Source organism: Bidens hawaiensis, unplaced genomic scaffold (genome assembly GCF_021521415.1).
Source record: "Bidens hawaiensis isolate Kalapana, Puna unplaced genomic scaffold, B.hawaiensis_p1.1 tig00034142_1, whole genome shotgun sequence".
NCBI classification, from domain to species: Eukaryota; Viridiplantae; Streptophyta; class Magnoliopsida; order Asterales; family Asteraceae; genus Bidens; species Bidens hawaiensis.
In genome coordinates, this window is record NW_027495873.1 from 18,494 (window position 1) to 40,918 (window position 22,425).

The window sequence follows — 22,425 nt, forward strand, 5'->3', positions numbered from 1 at the left end:
AAATGATTGTGTTGTAACCGACCACAAACTCTTTTACAAGCTACTACCAATTTACTGTTAACAAATTAGTGAAATTACCCTCATAATTATCATTGGATTGCGGGAATAACGTTAAGGCTATCCGCTATGGGCGCAGTGGATGGGGCGCGGTTGAAGCGCGCGCGGAAGGGGGAACGGTAGTTGTGACGACCGGTGCGGTGAGGGTTCTCTCTCTCCTCTCTCACATACACACACATATATGCATATATATATATATATTGGGGGCGCCCAAGGGGCATTAAACCATAGCGAGGCGGGCTTCGATGCCCTGTTGTTTACGAGACGATGACATGGCGTTGACGTGATACGGTGGAGGGGCTTCGATGCCCCCCACCATAGCATACAGCCTAAGGAAGAGATTTTATGTATCTATTAGTATATTTTCTGATTTTTTCTCGTTATTTATACAATGCAAACAGATGTTCGATGATCGACAAAATCAGTGTTGATAAATGTGGGAAATTGAGACATAAGATGAATACATCCGATGGAACTTAACAGTTAAAAGTTGAACCTAGAAGCCCATTATTATTTCTAAGTAGCAATGTCCATACTATAAGTAGCCGGTGGCCCATTCCATGTTAGTGAAGCAAGCCCATAACTAGCCTATGTTTCTTTTTAAAACATTTTTACTTCAGGAATAAACTAATTGCATTTCAATAAGCAACTTTGAGGGCCAACATCAACCAACACAAGTGCGGATCTAGTATAGGTAGGGATGGTAACGAGTCGAGTATTGCTAATCCCATATCCGTACCTGATTATAAAAATCAGCCCTATACCCGGCCCATTACCCGTCGGGTATCAGGTATACCGATTACCCATTAAATTGCTAAAAAAAATTTATGTTAGGATTTCCAAATATTTACCTTTATAATTACTGTATATATTTTTTATTTATATATGAACTATTACAATTAAAATATGACACATTACATACATATTAAAGTTATCATAAATAAATAATAGTACTATAGCGTTTATATAACTTTATGTATAAACTTTTATACATAAAGTTATACCATATAAAACATAAATAATAATTTTCTAATACATATCTTAAATACAATTTTTTTTTCGGTTTAGTAAACCTACAAAAATAAAGTGTTATTAGACAAAGGTTAAGGAAAAATGAAATTAATAACAAAAATTTTTTGGGTTTTTAATTCAAGTAAACGGGTATGTGTTTTCGGGTATATAGGTTGAGGGGTATACTGCACTACCTATCAACTTTTTTGACGAAGTACATTTTTTAGTACAAATTTATTCGTTTTATGTATCGAAGAATATTGTTGTTGCTGGTTAGTTCCTTTTGGCTTGTGTTTTGATTTGTATTCGAGTTCCCAGTTTATAATTGTTTTTTTATTAGACTTAAGCAATTTGGTATACTGCCTAGTGTTTCATTTGCTGTCATTGGTGTTAAATTAGGTTCACTTGGTTTTAGTTGTATTAATTAGGCATTTTTTTTCTAAAAAAGAATAATTATTCTTAGCAGTTAGTTTTATTTATTTATATTATGTTTGAATGACGTTAGTTTAATTTGTTTATATTGTGTTTGGATGAAGAAAACACAACCTTTAATCAAACTCCTGAATTTACTGGGATGAGTTTCTAAACCTTCAATAAACATCAACGATAATTTATTAAAATTATCATTTGAACAGAATTACATTTGCAAAAAAGAAAAAGGATAAAAAAAATTAAAACCATGTTCATCCAGTTAAATTATGACATGCAACTTTATTTAATAGCTTCAATTTCACTCTTTATAGTATAAATAGCATACACCTCAGTCCATTTATATTTCTAATAATTTTGTTTCTCTATTAACTTAATAACTTACGTTCATTAACTTAAAAAGAAATGCAAGATTCCATTAGGTTTTTTTTTCTCACCATTTCAATGTAATTTACATTAAAAATGGAGTTGTAATAGGAATCAAACATTTGTACCAATGCCAATACCATCACATACCGAATCAATATCAGCCGAGCAACATTGGTACTTGTGCCAATATTATCTCAACCAATGTCTCTATTCATTTTTATACCACTTCGATCGATGTAAAACACTTGTTTATATCTTTTTAGACATACCACGATTTTATTTTATGTGTTGCGTGATAACTGTTGTGTAACTAAACCATTGTATATAACCCTTTTTATTTTATAACACACATTATTTTTTTTATCAAACTGATACCTCCCTAACAACATCGTTACCGATACCACTATTCAATTTCATTGTTTTTGGTTTCGATATCAATCGTTTTCGGTATTTTTTTTTGGGTATTTTTTTCATTACCGGTACCAAAACAGTATCATACTGCAACATGACTTTGTAACTCACAACTTTTTGTTTGTAACCTTTAGTTGTATAGGTCTAATATTATTATAAACGTTATTATATATATTGTGTACTAGTTTGAGATCCGTGTATTACATGGAAAATTAATGAAAATTATAATAAAACCATAAACCATAAGAATTAAAACATGCAATAATTAAAACATAAACCATAAGAATTTGTAAATTTCAAATACTGCGTGCGTGAACAAAAAAAAATCCAAACGTGGATAAGTACTCAAAATTCAAAGCAGGCAGTATGAAGAAATTAAAAATGTTCTTAAAAAGTGTTAAAATGAGAAGATTTTTCTTATTTTTTCATTTTGGGAATCAAGAGCTTGCGCTTGTCATTTTCTTCATCAATAGTTGTCACCAAGTGAGATTTGGTTGTAGACTGACTCGGGGGATCATTCACATTATACAAATCAATTAGATTCCTTTTTAAAGTAGGAGTTGAACAAGTCGGGGAAGTCTTCTCATTGTTGTATGCAAAGCTCTTTGAAGTTCTTTTTTCCACTGCTTTGAGATTGTTATCAGTCATCGAGATAACATCCAATTAAAATAAATACAAAAAAGATGTAGTAACAAATGTGTTAACTCCTATTTTAAACAGGAAGCGGTAAATAACAAATGCTGTATATTAACTTATTGTTGTTGTATAATAAAGGAAATTAACTTAAAATGAAAGGTGCCATACATTTGTGCTAAATGTGTTAACGGACGCACCAACAGTAATGGAGCCGGATTCTTGATGCTATTGAATGCTCTAAACAAACGAATTTAAGAAAGACCATATTTTAAAATATCAACTGAATTGAAATTGAAAATAATTCTTTATGAAAAAATGTTGGTTGACCATGAAAAGTTTAAAATATCAATTGAAAAACTGTTGTTTCACCATTCTTTTAGGCTGTTAGCAAACCATGGATTGGAGAATAATAAGCTATTGATGAAAATAAAAGACCATTCCTTTTGAAAGTTCAAGTTGAAAGCCATAAATCCACACAGTACTGCAATAGCGAAACAAAATTAAATACAAAAAAAAATAAAAAAAATCCAAAAAGTTAAATTAAACGGGAATTTACATTAGGTAATTTTTAATTGACTAAATTCCAATTCAATCATATTCCAATTCCTTTAAAGAGATTCTAAAAACCAAACAGACTCTAAGATACTCTCACCCTATTGAAGAAATGTTCATTATATTATCATCGAAATGTATAAAAATAACAAAAATACCCTTCCAATAATTATTAACCAAAACACAAGACAAATCTTGATGAATCAAATAGACGCTTAGTACCTGATTAGAGTTACTTTATTTTGAAGTTCTGATAGTATAAAAGCATCATCAGTTAGCTTGGATATGTTAATAGGAGTGCGTTGCTTATCCAAATTATACTGATTAACGACAATCTTGAAAGCAAACACTTGATTCTCAAGTTTTTTGAGTTCCTATAGAAACAGGTCTAACTCAGGAGGCCCATACGAATAAAATGAGTAATAAGATATTAATAGCAAATTATATGTATAAAGTACAAAAGAAAAAAAAAGTAATCACTTCTTTAAAATACATACGTTTATAACTTTAACCAGCAAATCATAAGCGCTAATCTTAGGAAGTCTGTTAGATGACCCTTCCATAAACACAAATCGACAACCCCAACGGTACCTTGGACTGCAAGATTACTATGATACCTACATATAGTGACAAATATTTATTTTAGCATTGACGAGTGACTCGTAGGGAAGCTGTTAAGCGAGTTAAAAGATACAAATGTATTTGCTTAACCAACTTAATTTCATGGAATTAGTTTACTATGGTTACTCATATGTTTTCAGGTAGGAGGAGGTAGAGGTTGAAATTACGAGAACGTGGGCGAAAACGGCGAAGAAAACGGAGTTGAAACAAGAAACATATGAAGAAAACTAGAAATTAAGGAAGAGCTCCACCGTGGTCCACGGTGTTGACCGTGGGCCACGGTCAAACAGACACCAAAATCAATAGAAAACACCGTACCGTGGAATTCCGGGCACCGTAACTGGACCGTGGTCCACGGTGTGGACCGTGGCCCACGGTGCGACACGTGACTGCTGAGTTTGGACCACTTTTTAGGCCGTTTTTGGGTGTCTTTTCACATACCTTGTCACTTGGGATGGCTTAGAGGCGATTTTGGAAGACAAGAATAATATTTCGGGTGTTTGTACTCCTTTGTTTATGTTTGGGATTGCTAATAACAAGATACTTGATGCAATAATGATCTCTCGAGCCATGAGTGGCTAGTTCTATGGTATTCCTCTCGGGATGTAAGGTTAATCGCAAAACACTTTTGTTTATTGTTCTTAAATATGGATTGATTATCTAAATGTTATGTTAGTATAGTCACGATGTTTGTGTGATTGTTTGTAGCTTGTCTTTATCGCTTATATCTAGTTTTGAACCATGCGTTCTTGGTGTCATTGACAACCAAGATTTAGTGGAAGGAATTATGGATAATCGTATTAATTGACTGTTGAGTAACAACCTCGCATTCTAGGAATCCGAGTACTTAGTTCTTGATTAATCGCAAACAATTGCATGTACACAAAACCGAGATATTATGGTTTATCAATTGAATGTTAACAAGAGTGTTGAGTAATAACCCGAACCCCGAGAGGAATGCTTGCTTAGTTATTCTCGTTTACAACTTCCGTTTAGTTTAATTTCGTTTATAAAATCAAATCAAAACCAACTTGGAAATTACTTTTCCGTCATTTACATTTACATTAGTTTAATCATTAAGCTGCTTATTAACACATTTTCCACAAACTCCTCGTGTTCGATACACACTTACCGCTATCTATTTAGCAGTATTTGGTTTATTTTTGAGTGAGTCTTCGACCTCACGTCAAATTTTGGCGCCGTTGCCGAGGAGTCGTGCGCAACGTGTGTTACTTTTGTAGTTTTTGATTAATTTTTATTGTCAGTTTTACATGGGTTGTGTTAGTGTGTAGGTATCTACAGGTATATGCATACGTGAAACTCTCGGTCTTCCTCACCGTTAGTTTTTGATCTGGAAATTGAACGAACTGCTCGTCAGAATCGGATTCTTCATAGGGAGAATAAGATTATCTAGTCACCAAGCACACACGGTCGAACAACTGACACCACAAACATGGCTTCGGGTCAATCTGTACCACGTGTGCCACCACCCATCAATCCAGAAAATCCTCCTCCCAATGAAACCGTTACCACTACAAGTCCTACAAGCGAGCCTACCTCAACCGTGCTCAGCTTTCAACCACCATCTAACCTTCCACCTTTAAACAACTTCATGCCTGTTCAAGGACAATCATCAAACCCACCACAACAATCACCTTTCCAATCTCAACAAAATCCACCTTTTAATCAGCCATATACACTACCACAAGAACCACCCTTAATCCATACTTCACAAGGTTTTAGGTCGGGCCCGCATTTGTTTGGTGGGCCACGTTATGGCGATAATAACAAAGGGTATGAAGAGTATGAAGAGGGATATTCAAGTGGGGGAGATGGAAATCAATTCAGGGTGCAAGGTCAAATGGGTTATGTTCCGCAACAACAAATGCAATAATGGGGTGGACCACATGTCAATCAAGCACCATTGCAACAACCACAACCATTGCAACAAGTTCCTTTACAACCTCATTATCAACAACCTCAACAACCAATGCCACCGCCACAATTTCAACAATATCAACCGCCAAGGCCAGTGTATAGGCAAATGGGCTAACTGAGAGTACCATTTGGGGTACCAAGACGGCATGCAAGAAAAATGGTTAGGGGAATTGAAGCTCACTTTCGATCGGTCATCACCGATAACACATCTCCGGTGGTTATCCCTCAAAATCAAAATGGAAGAACATTTGAGGTTAGAACGGATGCACTTCAAAGTTTACCGAAGTATAAGGGTTTAGCAACGGAAGAACCTTACTTTCACTTGGAGGCATATGATTCTATTTGCAACACGATCGGGGGTCAAGGTTTTTCACCGGATGAGGTTAAGTTGGTTTTGTTTCAATTTTCGTTAGAAGATAAAGCAAAGAGATGGTTTTACACATTGCCTTCCGCATCAATTTATACTTGGGCCGAGATGCAACAGAGATTTTTGGAAGAATTTTATACGGCTCAAAAGACCAATGACATAAGACGAAGCTTGAGAAGTTTTCAACAACAATCGGGTGAGATGTTTCATGAAGCATTTGAGCAATTCAATATGATGATCAAGAATTTTCCTCACCATGTTATAGCTCTTTGGGAGTTGTTAAATGCTATTCATGAGGGGTTGAATACGGAAGATGAGCGGGATTTGATGTCGATTACAAATGGTACATTTAGCACTAACTATGAACAAGATGATTGGGCATTTTTGGAGCAAATGTCGGTCACATCAAAAGAAAGGCTCAAACCGCAAGAAGAGCAAGGCCATCAATTGGAAGACCGCAAGTACATGCCGTGGAAGATGGAGGAGTACAAACTACAAATCAAGTAATTGATGTTTGTAGTAATTGTAACGAATTGGGTCATGCAGCGGATGTGTGTATGGTGGGACAAGAACAAGTGGATGAAGTGAATGCGATTCAAGGTGAAGGGGGAGGTGGTAGAAACTATAACATGAGCTCAAACACTTACCATCCCGGGTTGAAAAATCATCCTAATTTTTGTTATGGGAATCCGGCTACTCAATCCAATCCGAATTTCCAAGGGAATCAAGGAAATTATGTTCCACACAAACAATACAACAATCAAGGCTTTCAAAGTCAATTTCAACAAACAGGAAGTGGGTCTTTGGGTCAAAGTTCTTCAAGTGGGAATGAAGTCATGGATATGCTTAGGATGATTACAACAAGACATGCAAAGGAGAAATCAACTTGATGAAGTGCGCATGCAAAAGGATGAAGTCTGTGACAAAGCCATTCAATCGTTGACCACTCAAATGGGTCAACTTGCAACCGATGTTGAGCATTTGAAGAAAACATCTCGAGCTTAAAGAAGGGGAACAACGTGCATATCAATGCGGTACGTCTTTTACCTAATATTGGATTTTCTAGTGTTCAAGTTGATCCAACACCACAGTTTGTTGAGGGGGTGGTGGAAGATATTAGTGATGAGACTGAAAATGTGAGTAATTATGAAACAATTTTTCAAAATAACTCTGAATTACAACCGAATAAAATATCTTTTTGTGAAAATTGTTCTTGAGATAAATGTTTAAATGACAAATTTAATCAAAATAAGGGATGAGAGGGTTGATAATAATATTATCCGAGTAAACTTCAAGACCCGGGAGTGTCCCTTTTATCAATCCAAATTGGTGAATTTAAAACTGATCAGGCACTGCTAGATCTTGGAGCTTGTGTTAGTATAATGTCCGGTAGTTTATATGATCAGTATGAGTTTGGTCGGCTACAAAAAGTAAACACCACCGTGGTTTTAGCGGATCAAACCCATACACTTCCTCGAGGCATGATATATAATGTGATGGTACATTTGGAAGATTTCTGTTACCCAATTGACTTTTTAGTACTTGATTATGCTAAAAATGTAACTAATATGCAACCCACGGTCATATTGGGTAGACCCTTCCTCGCTACTTCACTTGCAGTAATTGATTGTGCTAAGGGGACCCTGGGAATTAAATGTGGGAATCGTGATAAACGGTTATTATTATTATTTGAAAATACTACTGACCCTCTTGTTGACAAGGAAAGCCTGAAGGCGGGTTTTGTTAACAAGTGTGTATCCTTGAGAAAGGATCACACAAAAATGTAGTGTTTTGTGATTGACAGGTCAGTTGAGAAGAAAGAAGTTGAACATCAACAGAGTGAGAAGGTGGCAGAAAAAGGTGGCCGACCAAGGAAGACGAGAGTGAGACATCCACCTAACTTAAATGATCCAGGGTGGAGGATGAAGATGTTTGGGCCCGACCCTGGTTTGCCGGAAGACTGGCAACAGTTGCTTGAAAAAGAGCGTGCTTATAACGAGAAGGCTACACAGGAGTGGGCAAGTCACCCACCTTGAATGTCATAAAAGTTTCAAAAAAGGTGGTAATTGTACATTTTGTATATTTTCATTTTTATTTTGCTTTAAAATTTCTAGTTTGTTTGTTATTAATGGTATTTTAAGTTACCATCTTAGCAAAAACCAAGTATGGGAAAATTCTTATGGATTTCTCTTCGACACTATGTTGGGGACAACATGGGTTTTTCATGAAAAGAAGTGGTGCTTTTAATTAGTAGTATCTTTGTTTTTATTTTCTCAAAACCATACATTGGGGACAATGTATCCCAAGTGTGGGGATGGGGAAGTTTTTGGTTTTACAAAAAAAAATAAATAAATAAAAAAGAAAAAAATTTAAGAAAAATAATTTTTTGAAAGAAAACCGGAAAGTGGTAGGATGGCGGGGTAAAGTTTTGTTCCATTTTCATGGTCACAATTCCCTTAAATTCAAGTTTGCTTAGTTGTTTTAAAAACGAGGTTGTGTAGTATTCTAGTCAAGGTTAGCATGCCTTTGGTACAATAACCTGCATAACATGTCCATATCCGCTTGTTTATTGGGAAAGTGAAGATTGGTGATAGATTGGTTATTCTCCGTTAGAACTTGTGCGATTAATGCATTTCGAGACCTTAGCTTGGCATAAGTGCAAAAGTGATAGAGGCAATTAGGTTTAAGCCTCGTCTGGATGAGCGTGAGTGTGGGTTTTGGGGGTTGGGCCTCATACATTACACATATGAGCGTGGGTAATGAGAGGGGCGGGGGGGGGGGGGGGTTGGTTCCCTTAGAAAACTTTATTGGGCCTATTCTTTTATTCGATCAACCCCGAGTTTATTTTGCGAGACGATCCGGCTTAGTAGATATTTCTTTGTATTTGTATTTGTTATAGTACTAATCAATAGGAAGTATTAAGTATTATGTTTACTCGAAAAAAGTATAAAAAAGAAAAAAAAATATATTTAAAAAAAGGAAAAAAAAAAAAGAAAAGAGAAAAAGAGAAGAAAAGAGAAAAAGAAAAAAGAGAAAAGACAGAAAAAGTTGAGAGTCAATGTTCGAAGTATTGTGTAGTGAGTGTTGAGATGCAACTTAATAATGTTTATAGTTGTTTATTTTATTGTTTACTTAGTTTTGATGTAATAAGCTGAATCAGATCGTTTGAGCTACTTCCAATATTCCCATTCCATACCCTTACACCTTGCCCCGTTATAACCCATTTTAAGTCCTCTTGATTTGCATTTGTGTAAAAGCATATATAGGTGGAGATTTGAGGATGGTACAAGCATATGCAAGGAGAATTTGTATGATTGAAATATATGTGAGCGATCACCGAAAAGAGGGTTAACGGGTGATGGTGTGTTATGTATGGGTAAAAACCGAAAGCATGTTAAGGTTGGTTAGAATTCTATGATTTAAATATAATATCAAGTAATACTAATGCAAACCTCTAATAACGAGGGAATAGGGTATGATTGGGGACCTTGACTGAGCCGGGTTTGTGGTTTGTTTGGTGGTTGAGTTTTGAAAGCAATTGTGGTTTGAAGTGTTGCTTGGGAGTAAGCAACGGTTAAGTGTGGGAATGTGACGAGTGACTCGTAGGGAAGCTGTTAAGCGAGTTAAAAGGTACAAATGTATTTGCTTAACCAACTTAATTTCATGGAATTAGTTGACTACGGTTACTCATATTTTTGCAGGTAGGAGGAGGTAGAGGATGAAATTACGAGAACGTGGGCGAAAACGGCGAAGAAAACGGAGTTGAAACGAGAAAAATATGAAGAAAACAAGAAATTGAGGAAGAGCTCCACCGTGGTCCACGGTGTTGACCGTGGGCCACGGTCAAACAGGCACCAAAATCAACGGAATACACCGTACCGTGGCATTCCGGGCACTGTAACTGGATCATGGTCCACGGTGTGGACCGTAGCCCACGGTACAACACGTGATTGCTGAGTTTGGGCCACTTTTTAGGCCATTTATGGGTGTCTTTTCACATACATTTTCACTTGGGACGGCTTGGAGGCGATTTTGGAAGACAAGAATCATATTTTGGGTGTTTGTACTCCTTTGTTTATGTTTGGGATTGCTAATAACAAGATACTTGATGCAATAATGATCTCTCGAGCCATGAGTGGCTAGTTCTATTGTATTCCTCTCGGGATGTAAGGTTAATCGCAAAACACTTTTGTTTATTGTTCTTGAACTTGGATTGATTATATAAATGTTATGTTAGTATAGTCATGATGTTTGTGTGATTGTTTGTAGCTTGTCTTTATCGCTTATATCTAGTTTTGAACCATGCATTCTTGGTGTTTGTACTCCTTTGTCTTTATCGCTTTTTGGGTGTCTTTTCACATACCTTTTCACTTGGGACGGCTTGGAGGCGATTTTGGAAGACAAGAATCACATTTTGGGTGTTTGTACTCCTTTGTTTATGTTTGGGATTGCTAATAACAAGATGCTTGATGCAAGAATGATCTCTCGAGTCATGAGTGGCTAGTTCTATGGTATTCCTCTCGGGATGTAAGGTCAATCGCAAAACACTTTTGTTTATTGTTCTTGAACTTGGATTGATTATCTAAATGTTATGTTAGTATAGTCATGATGTTTGTGTGATTAGTTGTAGCTTGTCTTTATCGCTTATATCTAGTTTTGAACCATGCGTTCTTGGTGTCATTGACAACCGAGATTTAGTGGAAGGAATTAGGGATAATCGTATTGATTGACTGTTGAGTAACAACCTCGCATTCTAGGAATCCGAGTACTTAGTTCTTGATTAATCACAAACAATTGCATGTACACAAAACCAAGATATTATGGTTTATCAATTGAATATTAACAAGAGTGTTAAGTAATAACCCAAACCCCGAGAGGAATGCTTGCTTAGTTATTCGTTTACAACTTCCGTTTAGTTTAATTTCGTTTATAAAATCAAATCAAAACCAACTTGGAAATTACTTTTTCGTCATTTACATTTACATTAGTTTAATCATTAAGCTGCTTATTAACACATTTTCCACAAACTCCTCGTGTTCGATACCCACTTACCGCTATCTATTTAGCAGTATTTGGTTTATTTTTGAGTGAGTCTTCGACCTCACGTCAAATTTTGGCGTCGTTGCTGGGGAGTCGTGCGCAACGTGTGTTACTTTTGTAGTTTTTGATTAATTGTTATTGTCAGTTTTACGCGGGTTGTGTTAGTGTGCAGGTATCTACAGGTATATGCATATGCGAAACTCTCTGTCTTCATCACCGTTAGTTTTTGATCTGGAAATTGAACGAACTGCTCGTCAGAATCGGATTTTTCAAAGGGAGAATAAGATTATCAGGTCACCAAGCACACACGGTCGAACAACTGACACCACAAACATGGCTTCGGGTCAATCTGTACCACGTATGCCACCACCCATCAATCCAGAAAATCCTCCTCCCAATGAAACCGTTACCACTACAAGTCCTACAAGCGAGCCTACCTCAACCGTGCTCAGCTTTCAACCACCATCTAAAGCTGGGAATTTTAAAGTTACCTAATAAGAAGCAACAATGGAAAACAGGAGATGATTTGGATTTGCGTTGGTAAGAAAAAGATTGACCAGAATAAATAATCATGATGAACGGTCTAAATCGGTAGTGGTGGAGATGAACGATAGTAACGGTGGGAATGAACGCTCTCGTAGGTTTAATCAGATAAGGGAGAAGGCAGCGACTAATAGCAGCGTTGGGTATGTAGGTCTCGTATGTTTAATCAGAGAAATGAGAAAGCAGTGAGTAATCAGGTCTACAACCTAGGGTTTCTTATTGGGGAGGGGTGTGTGTTGAATGAAAACAAATGGATCTTGAATAATATACGGATCCGAAGAACATTAATTAGGCGGGTTAATCCGAAATAAATATCATTTTACTTAATATGGGTTAAAAAATGTGAGGAGTGATGAGAATTTGACAAGTGATAAAAAAGAGTATTATTTTATTAGAGTAGTAATATAAGATATATATACTAAATTTTGCCACAATGCGCGAGGAGTTCCCCTAGTTTATTATAATTATCAACTCTATAAATATCTATGGGCGTAAATAACAATTGCCAGTATTTCTAGGACCGATGGAAAAATAGTTTTAATTAAGGGACACATATTCAAATTATCTTTTAAGCTCCAAATTTCAATGTCTTTTGCTATTCTAGATATCACCCTGTTCCAAAATAATTTTCTTAAAAGTTACATAAGAAAAATGAAATATATGTACGAAAGACATTATAATACTTTTATCAGAAGTATATCAAATAATTCTCTTTTATATTTTTGAATAAATGCATTTAGTCATTATGTATAGCTAAGTTATTATCAAGAGTCACCAAGTTACGTACTGTAACTGAGTTATTATAGCTAAGTTACTGATGGCAAGTTAATTGTTATCACAAACGGATTCATAGCGACAAACGCTGCTTAGTTATGATTATTAACGAGTAACTACTAAACATATGTAACCATCAACTGAAATACTCATTCACAAAGGGTATTACTAAACAAAAAGTTATGATGGTTACCGAACTACAAAACGCAAGTTTTTGGTTATTTTTTAGTGCACGTTTTTTCACAATAGAGCATCCATATCTAATCTAAGTAATATATTAAAGCAAAACCAATTTGTCCATTTGTCATTCTCCTAGGATGTTCACCTAATGTTCCATGTCATCCACTTTTCATGCTTATAAATTTCACATAATTAATCAATAAATTTCACATAATTTCTCCTTAAATTGGTGGCAGGCAGGGTCAACAACAATGTCTTCAATTGTGAGCTTAGGTGGCCTTTTTCCGATAGGTGTATCTGCATGACTGGGCTTTATATATTAGTAGTTCCAAAAATTATGCGTTTTACAAGTTTCAAAACAAAGACCATCCGAATAATTTCAAAACAGGACTGAAGAGTGAAGACATGTGTGGTTTTGAAAGAAAATAAAAATGGGTTATAAGTACTACCCTTAACATTCATTTACTATCAGCTTCACTAAAATTGTGTTATGTACTTTAACATTAAATATCAATTTCTTAATTGCCTCCATGGTATGTGGTGGTGTAATAATTAAGTACTATCTTTCTTAGGAGGTTGAACGTTCAAATCCCGCAGTAGGTAGGTTACGTGGATTCGTGAGTAGATTATTAGCTGTTAATCTCAAAGCACGTAAATTACATTTTTTTTACACTTAAATCTGTTTTAGGATCAAAATAAGTTTCATATCACAACATAAACATGTCCACATTGTTGCAGAAAACAGGCATAGTTTCTGATGGCTTAATTTAAGTTCCGCAAAATAATTGGGTGGCTGCGTAATGAATTAAATTAAATAGTGATATGTTTTTAGTACAAGCAACATACATCGTATTGGACTAGGTTGGTCCATGGTTCCTTATTAGTTTTTATTCAGCATAAAACTTAATAATATGATTAAACAAAATAATATAAATGCAATATCTTTCAAAAATAAATATCAAAGAAATATAAAATCAAAATGCATTCTAGTTAAAATAAATAGTATAATGCGTAAAACAATTCTCGGCATATTATTGGTTTTTAAATAAATGGGTGCTCTTTAACAGTAAACTATCCATCTATGGCCGCTATAATTAATTCTTATCACTGCTATAACAGTGGATTACCTGGTAAACAATGCTGCAATCTCAACATTTGGTTTATTTGAAGACCAAACTCATATCCTCGATCACGCATCAGTCATGGTATGTATCTTCTTCTCACTCTCTTGACTTTTATTTTACAGTTTGTTAATTTTGATGCACACCAGTATTTCAGGTTATATAAGATAACTGATGTACACCAAAACTGGTGGCTTATAATTTCTTCTTGATGCCATTAGTTGAATTATTCACAAAATGGTTCAAACTTCTTTATGTATTTAAACATGTTTTAGAGACTTTTATTTGTTCCATTAACTTGTTTTGTGTCACACTATATACGGTTTTGGGTTCAAATTCGAGTTCCGTATTTAGTTAATGTTTTACAATCCGAACATAATCCAAATTTGATGGATTATATAGTTAGTACCTGTTGGTACGAGTTTGAATGATATATTATTTGTTTGTGTGTTATTAACTATTAAATGATGACATGCAACTAATATCCATAACTCAAAGTTTTATTGTATTTCAGGATGTAAACTTTAGGGGATCAGTTTACACCACGCATTTTGCACTTCCACATTTAAAGAAGACCAAAGGGAAAATAGTCGCGATATGTTCTTGTGGGGGTTGGTTCGCCACCCCAAGAGTAAGCATCTATAACGTAAGTGCAAACTCAACATTGAGTGTTTTATTTATATGCTTATCTTGATTCCGTATATGATTCAGTAATCATAGTTACATCATATCGCTCGAATATAAAAAAAATTAGTTGAAGCTTGGGCTCCCAAACTTTTAGGCTCCCAACTTTTAGAGTTTTAGGAATATGAGACGCATTATATATTAAAATTAATACAAATTACGATACTCTCGTTATTAACATTAGAAAATAAGTAGTACAAATACTGTAATATAAAATAAAATAAACAATGAAATAACATAACAAATATGTTAAATGATTCAACTAAATCAAGATCTTTAAATGATAAAGTCTTCAACTTGTTATTCAGCAATATTTTCTTGTAATCTTTTTTACACGAACTTAAAAAAATAAAATTTCCAACTTTTATCACATCAACTTCTAGGAGTCTCTTTGGCTGCAAGAATAAACGAAACAAAAGTTGATGGTTGAGGCTGAGGCACATGTTCAACATGCTTCCCTTAAAACAGATTCCGCACCTCTACATAAGACAGCGCGTCTGTGTCTCCCAGGGTACAACAGCCAAAGCAGTTAGTACTGCCAGAGATGTCCACACGCCCGATGTTACACCGGGGTAATTAAAATGTAGTGTTAGAACTTATGAAAAAATAATAGAATAAAAAAAGTAAATGAATTAAGTAGAGAAACTCATCTTTATAGGTTTGAAAACTCATCTCTATAGGTTTCAAACATATGAGTCTTTAAATCTTTTTCTTCACCAATAACTCTTCTTGCATGCATGCATTTTCCTTTAATTTTCTAGCTTGTATTTTTTCTAACTCTTATCAAATAAGACACATAGCCTATTATATATACAAGAGTTAAAGGTGACTAAAGTCTCACCTAATTAGAAATTAATAATCTAATAAAAACTAATCAATTGTCATTAAAAGACTATACTCAAGAGTTCATGACTATACGAAGAGTTTAATATTAATTATTCTAATTAATCTTCATTCACCATATTTTAATTTTCCAACAATCCCCCACATGAATGAAGATTAATCAAAACACACCAAAATTTCCAATAGAACCTCAACAGCTGAGTATTGCAAGATAGGTAGGTGTTAGCTTTAAACCTTCCTTTGTGAAACATACTTAGTCTTCTAGCGGTTAGTAGACGAGATATCCTTGAACAAATCCCCATTTGTGTAGACGACAATACACTTCACACAATACTCTCCCAAGCCAGGTACATCCCCTCATTGTCGTGTCCATTATGGTCTTGGAACACTAGCCTGGTTTTGTAATGCTCTACGAATTGCGAGCCCCACAATTTCATTCGACTCGGCCCACTTCTTTTTCACATAGGTGATTATCCTTAAATCATTAAATGCATTAAGGTTATAATGATTTGCATAAATTATTAATCATATATTATGCTTAGCCTCACAGTATGTTACTGTTGTTATAGGAATGGACCAGGAAGTAATTAGACTCCCTTTATAATTTAGGAGGATATATATATATATATATATATATATATATATATATATATATGTATATATATATATGGTAAGGTTAAAATGAAAATCCACTTGAGTTATGAAAACCTGCGAAAACCCTATGTAACATCGTTTTTTTTTTGTTACATGTAATATATGTTGTAATATTTAATACAAAACATCGAAACATCAAAAAAAAAAATGTTTTGCTATTTTTTAACATTTTTTTACTAATTTTTATATATGTTTTCAGGATAGAGAAAAAGTTATATTTATATTTACATTTTTTATTCACTTTAATTGTGGATCACAATATTTAAACATTAATTAAAAACATGTGGTTGAGAATGGGTTTCTAGAGTTTTCACAACTCAAGTGGGTTTTCATTTTATACTTAGCATATATATATATATATAAACTTATGTGTCAACTTATACATACACTACGCCCCCACAATGACCACTCGTAGATATATAATTAGGTTGTCCTATTGAACTTAGATGTTGGGATCTCCAGTCAACTAAGTTAGGTTTTCTTTATATAACCTTTTTCATGGGCTTTAGTCTCATTCGACAGCTTAATCTCTACTAAACCCTCAGGTTGTTGGATCTATAACATTATCTTTGACTTTGTCTAGTCACTACAGATAATTTGTGTAGTTGAGATCAGTTGTAATGATGTGTTCTTAACTTATAAGGTAATTTTTCCTAACGACAACTTTCTAAGGCTATAACCTCAGTGGCCACCTGAATCTGGTTATACTAATTGTCTTTGTAAATACACTTATTATTAAGGCAAACACATCTCCATTATTCACTACGACCTTTTTGTCCTCCACTTTGTCGTGTGTTTGCAATGTTAGATTGGATTACAATTATCCTCATTGCTAAACCTTCCAAGTTTAAATGCAAGACACCTCCACATTTTAGTGATATTGGATAACATCATCCAACTTTTGAATGTGGCAAAGAAAGGTTCTTTTTTTATACCTAAGTTTGATAAATCATATCCATTACTATTTCTATATACTTCTATAGAGTAGTTTCATAAATGGCTTCCCCCCACCTTTCTTGCATTTTGATATAGTTTGTTTAATTTTACTTATGAAGACAACTCGAAACTCATGATTTGAACAAGACCATGTCTTTGTATCAATGCTTACTAATAAAATAACACTTTTCATAAGTTTATTATCAAACATCGCCAACTTAGAAAGATTCTAAATCACCCTCTAAGGCAAACCTAGAAAGTTAAGGTCTTTTTAAGATCCTAATAAGTTATATTATTTCCTTATATTGAATGAAAACCGACTTCAAATTTGTCTATACAGAAATTCATTCACGTGTTGGTATATCTTTTGAATGTTTCACGTTAACTAGTCTTCATTAACAAGTACTAGTCTATCATGCTTTAGACTACAATACTTTAGCATGCGAACAGAAGATGCATCATTCTGATTATTCACAGCCATAATATGATTATAATATCACTTTGAAACATTCACTCCTTAGTTTAGACAAAGTTATGAGACTTGTTCACAATCCTAAAACGTTAGTCTTTTGGAAAGTCTCGCAAGTTAGTGTTTGTAGCACATAAATAACTTCATTATTCATTTAAAGGAAATAACTCGTTTGCCTTTGATCTTCAAGACTTCACTATTGACTTATATGAACATTAAACACAAGTGTTAATCCAAATAATTCTGGTGAATACATTCATCACCAACAAGATAAATGCTACTTGTCTATGGTCACTATAATGTTGAGATAAAGTCAATTGGATTGACACTTAAACTCTTGGAATTCACATTTGCTTTTTAAATCTATTTATTGAGATACTCTCCCAATATGTAAGACAGCACTCTCACATTGTTAACAACATGGATAGTGGTAGAAAAATCTACATATCCATCAATATTGTAAGTATATTTTAATGAATCTCTTCAGATTTTTTTTTATTTTCATTTACAATAGTAGCATATATTTCTTTATATATGATCAACGTGTTTATGATTCACACTCGGTGAATTTCCAAAGATATAATCTTTCATGAATTTTTAAGAATTTAAATATCTCATCAGGATATATTAATTCATATATTATAATTCATACTTATTGAACTTCCAAGAAGTTTAGTTTTTTATGAACATATATTAGTTTATATGTTATAATTCACACTTAGTGAATTTCAATGATTTAAATACAATATTCTTGTGTATTTCATTTTAGTACACTCACCACGTTCTTTCATGACCCTCTCATAATGTTGTTATACATTTGATGTCTCATCTTAGACTTTAGTCAATGCAATAACTCACAAGTTGTTTCTTATGCAAATTCTTCTTGCACTATTCGTTTAAAATTATCCATTTTATTTTAAAATACTAATTTATTTTGTTGAATAATTGTATGTGTTATCCGAATATATTGAACACAAAATAACAATACAACCACACATACAAAATAAAGTGTAAAACACTTTTTAAAAGTAATTCAAACTGACAAAAAAACAACATCTAGATAACAAATCTCAAAGTGTTATTATCTTCAACACCTTCATTGTTCGATCTAAATCATTGTAACGATATCCTTTTATGACTTAAGGTACTCCCTCAATAGTTCTCTATGAACTCATAAGGATAAGATCCATGTTTCATTTGAAACTATATACTTAAACAATCAAAATTTGTCCAAAACAATAACAAGGTGTTAACTAAAAGCATGTTGTGAATTTTAACAAAACTTATATTCATAAGAACACCAAGTTTTTATTTTATCGTTTATTCTATAAAATAGTTTGTTTCTTTCGAAAAGGTTTAAAACCGTTGGTTGCACATAAGAAATCGTATCTAACACGCACGCTAGACTATTAAAATATTTAGACAAGCGTTGTTTAAAATTATAAAATAACTCTTTCTAATACACTTATTAGAAAAATTAAACATTGAGACAAAACCTTTTTAAACTATTTGTTTTTTTCCATAAAATAGTGTGAAACATTTAGTTCATAAAATCCTTATAAGTGCAAGAGTCACTTCTTTAGAAATAGTTAAAGCTTTCATTAACACTTAGTTAAGGCTTCTATTAACACTTAATTAAAGCTATGATTATTGGTGACTTAATGAGAGGAATCTCAATAGACACACATGAAAGTCTCATATGTACTCGTTCACTATAACTCAAACATGAAAGTTTATGTTTGTATTTCACCAAAATGCACCCAATGGATGTCTCCGTGCACTATTTTCTAACACACTCATTAGAAATAAACGATTACATAAACCACTATAAAACTTATCGGTTCATATAAAATAAACCAAATCTAGCACGTTTATTAAGAATTAAATGATTACAAATATCATTATGAGGCTTATTAGTTTATATAAAATAAACTATTTCTCACACTCGGTTTAAGAAACGAGACATTTGGACAAACCTTCTAAACAATAATATTTATAACTTGTAGGAATTTCTAGCACGCATGCTAGGAAATGAAAGATTTACAAAATATATAGTTTTTGAAATACATCCGGTCTAACATGCACATTTGAGAATTCAATGTTCACAAAGAACATAGGTTTACACCAATAAACCCGGTTTAACACACAAGTTAGAAAAATAACGACTGAAAAATCGTCTTAAATCGAACGATTGAATCATAAATCATTCATCTTGTATCATGGTATAGGATTTAGGATTGTATCACATCTCTATAAATCCATAAACAACAATTTGTACTACATGCATATTTTCAAAACATAAATACAAGATTGTCGCAACAATCACGAAATAATTTTAATATTTTCTGTGAACTCAATATCCGTAGTAAAAAGGTTTAAAATTTCCTTAACAATCTCACAAAAATCTGTTTTAAGATTGTAGAAATATGGGACATTTTTTACATTAAAATTAATTCAAATAATAACGATACTCTCGTTATTAACATGAGAAAATAAGTAGTACAAATACTATAATATAAAATAAAATAAACAATGAAATAACATAACAAATATGTTAAATGATTCAACTCAAAATCTTCAAATGATAAAGTCTTCAACTTGTTATTCAGCAACATCTTCTTGTAATCTTTTGACACAAACTTAAAAAATAAAATTTCCAACTTTTACCACATCAACGACTTCAAGTAGTCTCATTGGTTGCAAGAATGAACGTAACAAAAGTTGACGGTTGAGGCTGAGGCACGTGTTCAGCACACTTTCCTTAAAACAAATTCCACGCCTCTACATAAAACAATGCGTCTGTCTCTCAGGGTACAACAGCCAAAGCAGTTAGTACTGCCAGAGATGTCCACGCGCCCGAGGTTACACCGGGGTAAGTGTAGTGTTAGAACATAAGAAAAAATAATAGAATAAAGAAGTATATGAATTAAGTAGAGAAACTCATCTCTATAGGTTTGGAAACTCATCTCTATATCACCAATAACTCTTCTTGCATTTATGCATTTTCCTTTGAATTTTCTAGCTTGTATTGTTTCTAACTCTTATCAAATAAGCCACATAGCTTATTATATATACAAGAGTTAAAGGTGAGTAAAATCTCACCTAATTAGAAATTTAATAATCTAATAAGAACTAATCAATTGTAATCAAAAGGCTCTACTCAAGAGTTTCATGACTATATGAAGAGTTTAATATTAATTTTTTTTGAACGGCCAACAAACATAGAATGCCTAGGTAATTCGTACGAGGTGACCCATTGGCAAAAAGCCACCGCCAGCTGACCCAACCCAGCCGTACGGAGCCCTTAAGCGCCTCCAAGTTATCTCCAGTTCCGGGGAAAACCACCGCCCAAAGGTCCACCGGTGGTAAAACCCGGATGCCCTCAGGATCGAACTGAAAATCACAAAAGATCTCAGCCTTCCTTCATTGAATCACCAATATCCCTCCAAAGTGTTGTAAGTGGGAATTAAACTTGAGTCTTTATTGAGAAACCCAAACTCCCTACCACTACACCACATTAATTAATCTTTATTCACCGTATTCTAATTTTCCAACGGTAGCTTCGTTTAATTTTCAGGTTTTGTAAAGGGAGAGCAAACAACTAGTATATTTGAAATAGTTTTATTTTTACTAAAATTCACTCCCACTTGAATAAGTGTACTTAATTTTGTGCCTTTTAGAAACAGTGTGAAAAAATGTACGTTATATATTCTCATATTTATATTATCATACTTCCACGTATTAGGACTCTCAATAAATAAATAAATCAGACAATTCGCTGAAGCAGTCGTTCGTCTGGACCCCAACATGCTCAGACGGCTTCAGCAGTGTCTTCAGCGAGTGTCCAGTTAGCACTGCATGGCACAATATTATTGGATGAATTCGAAGTCCAGCTTCACCGACAAAACACAGTTTTATCATATTTCCACATGTTAAGGACTCTCAATAAAAGGTTATATTGTTTTATGAAAAGGGTTTTGATTTTAGAATCTGACTTCTAGTTTGGATTATTTCTTATTTCTTATTTCTTGGAATATCAATTTGATTCACATCAAGAACCTCCATGATAACATTTGCTTTAAATATATTAAAAAACTACTTAACTAAACAATTGTTATCCATGGTGTTTTAAGCAAGGAAAGGGTTCCTTGCTAAAAAAAAGGTAATAGTTAGCAAAATTTCCTCTCATCTAAACTAATTAGAAATGGTGTGACAGGCAAGCAAAGAAGCACTGCTAAGTTTCTTTGAAAATTTGAGGATCGAGGTTGGTTCAGATGTTGATATAACAGTAGTAACTCCTGGATTGGTCGAGACACAATTAGCCCGCGAGGAACAGTTAGAGGAGGTAATTCTTTGATGCTTTCACCCCTTATTTTTTGTGTTTGGTTTGATCTCTATGTTTATGCAACCAGTCAAACGCGCTGTGGGTACCAAAGATATCTGCTAAAACATGTGCTAAGGCGATTGTTAGCAGCATGAAACGGGGAGATAAATATTTGACTGTGCCTTCATGGATGAAGACAATGTTACTTTGGAAGACATTATGTCCTGAAATCCTCAACTCAGTTGCGAACTTTGTATTCGTAGCCTGGCCAAAGATTTCATCAAAGAGAAGCAAAATCTCACAACTTGGCTTTTATTCAGCTAAGTACAAGTAATTGCAATATTAATGGAGGTTTCCCTTAATAGCACTAAACCAATTATGCATAAATATGTTTTTTTTTTTGAACGACAAAGTTATTTTTATTGTGTTTTTAATCCTTGTGGTCCGTCATATGATTATATACTGT

At 33.8% G+C, this 22,425-nt stretch overlaps 1 protein-coding gene across 1 annotated transcript; it reads left to right on the top strand.

Moving 5' to 3' along the window:
- Nucleotides 1-6,622: 6,622 nt before the first annotated feature.
- LOC143585696 (11-beta-hydroxysteroid dehydrogenase-like 3) lies at nucleotides 6,623-22,357 on the top strand. The gene is made up of 5 exons (XM_077067426.1): nucleotides 6,623-6,734; nucleotides 14,048-14,133; nucleotides 14,564-14,695; nucleotides 21,852-21,980; nucleotides 22,048-22,357. The coding sequence occupies exons 1-5, from the start codon at nucleotides 6,623-6,625 to the stop codon at nucleotides 22,291-22,293; spliced, it is 705 nt and encodes a 234-aa protein (XP_076923541.1). The 3' UTR covers nucleotides 22,294-22,357.
- The last annotated feature ends 68 nt before the right edge of the window (nucleotides 22,358-22,425 follow it).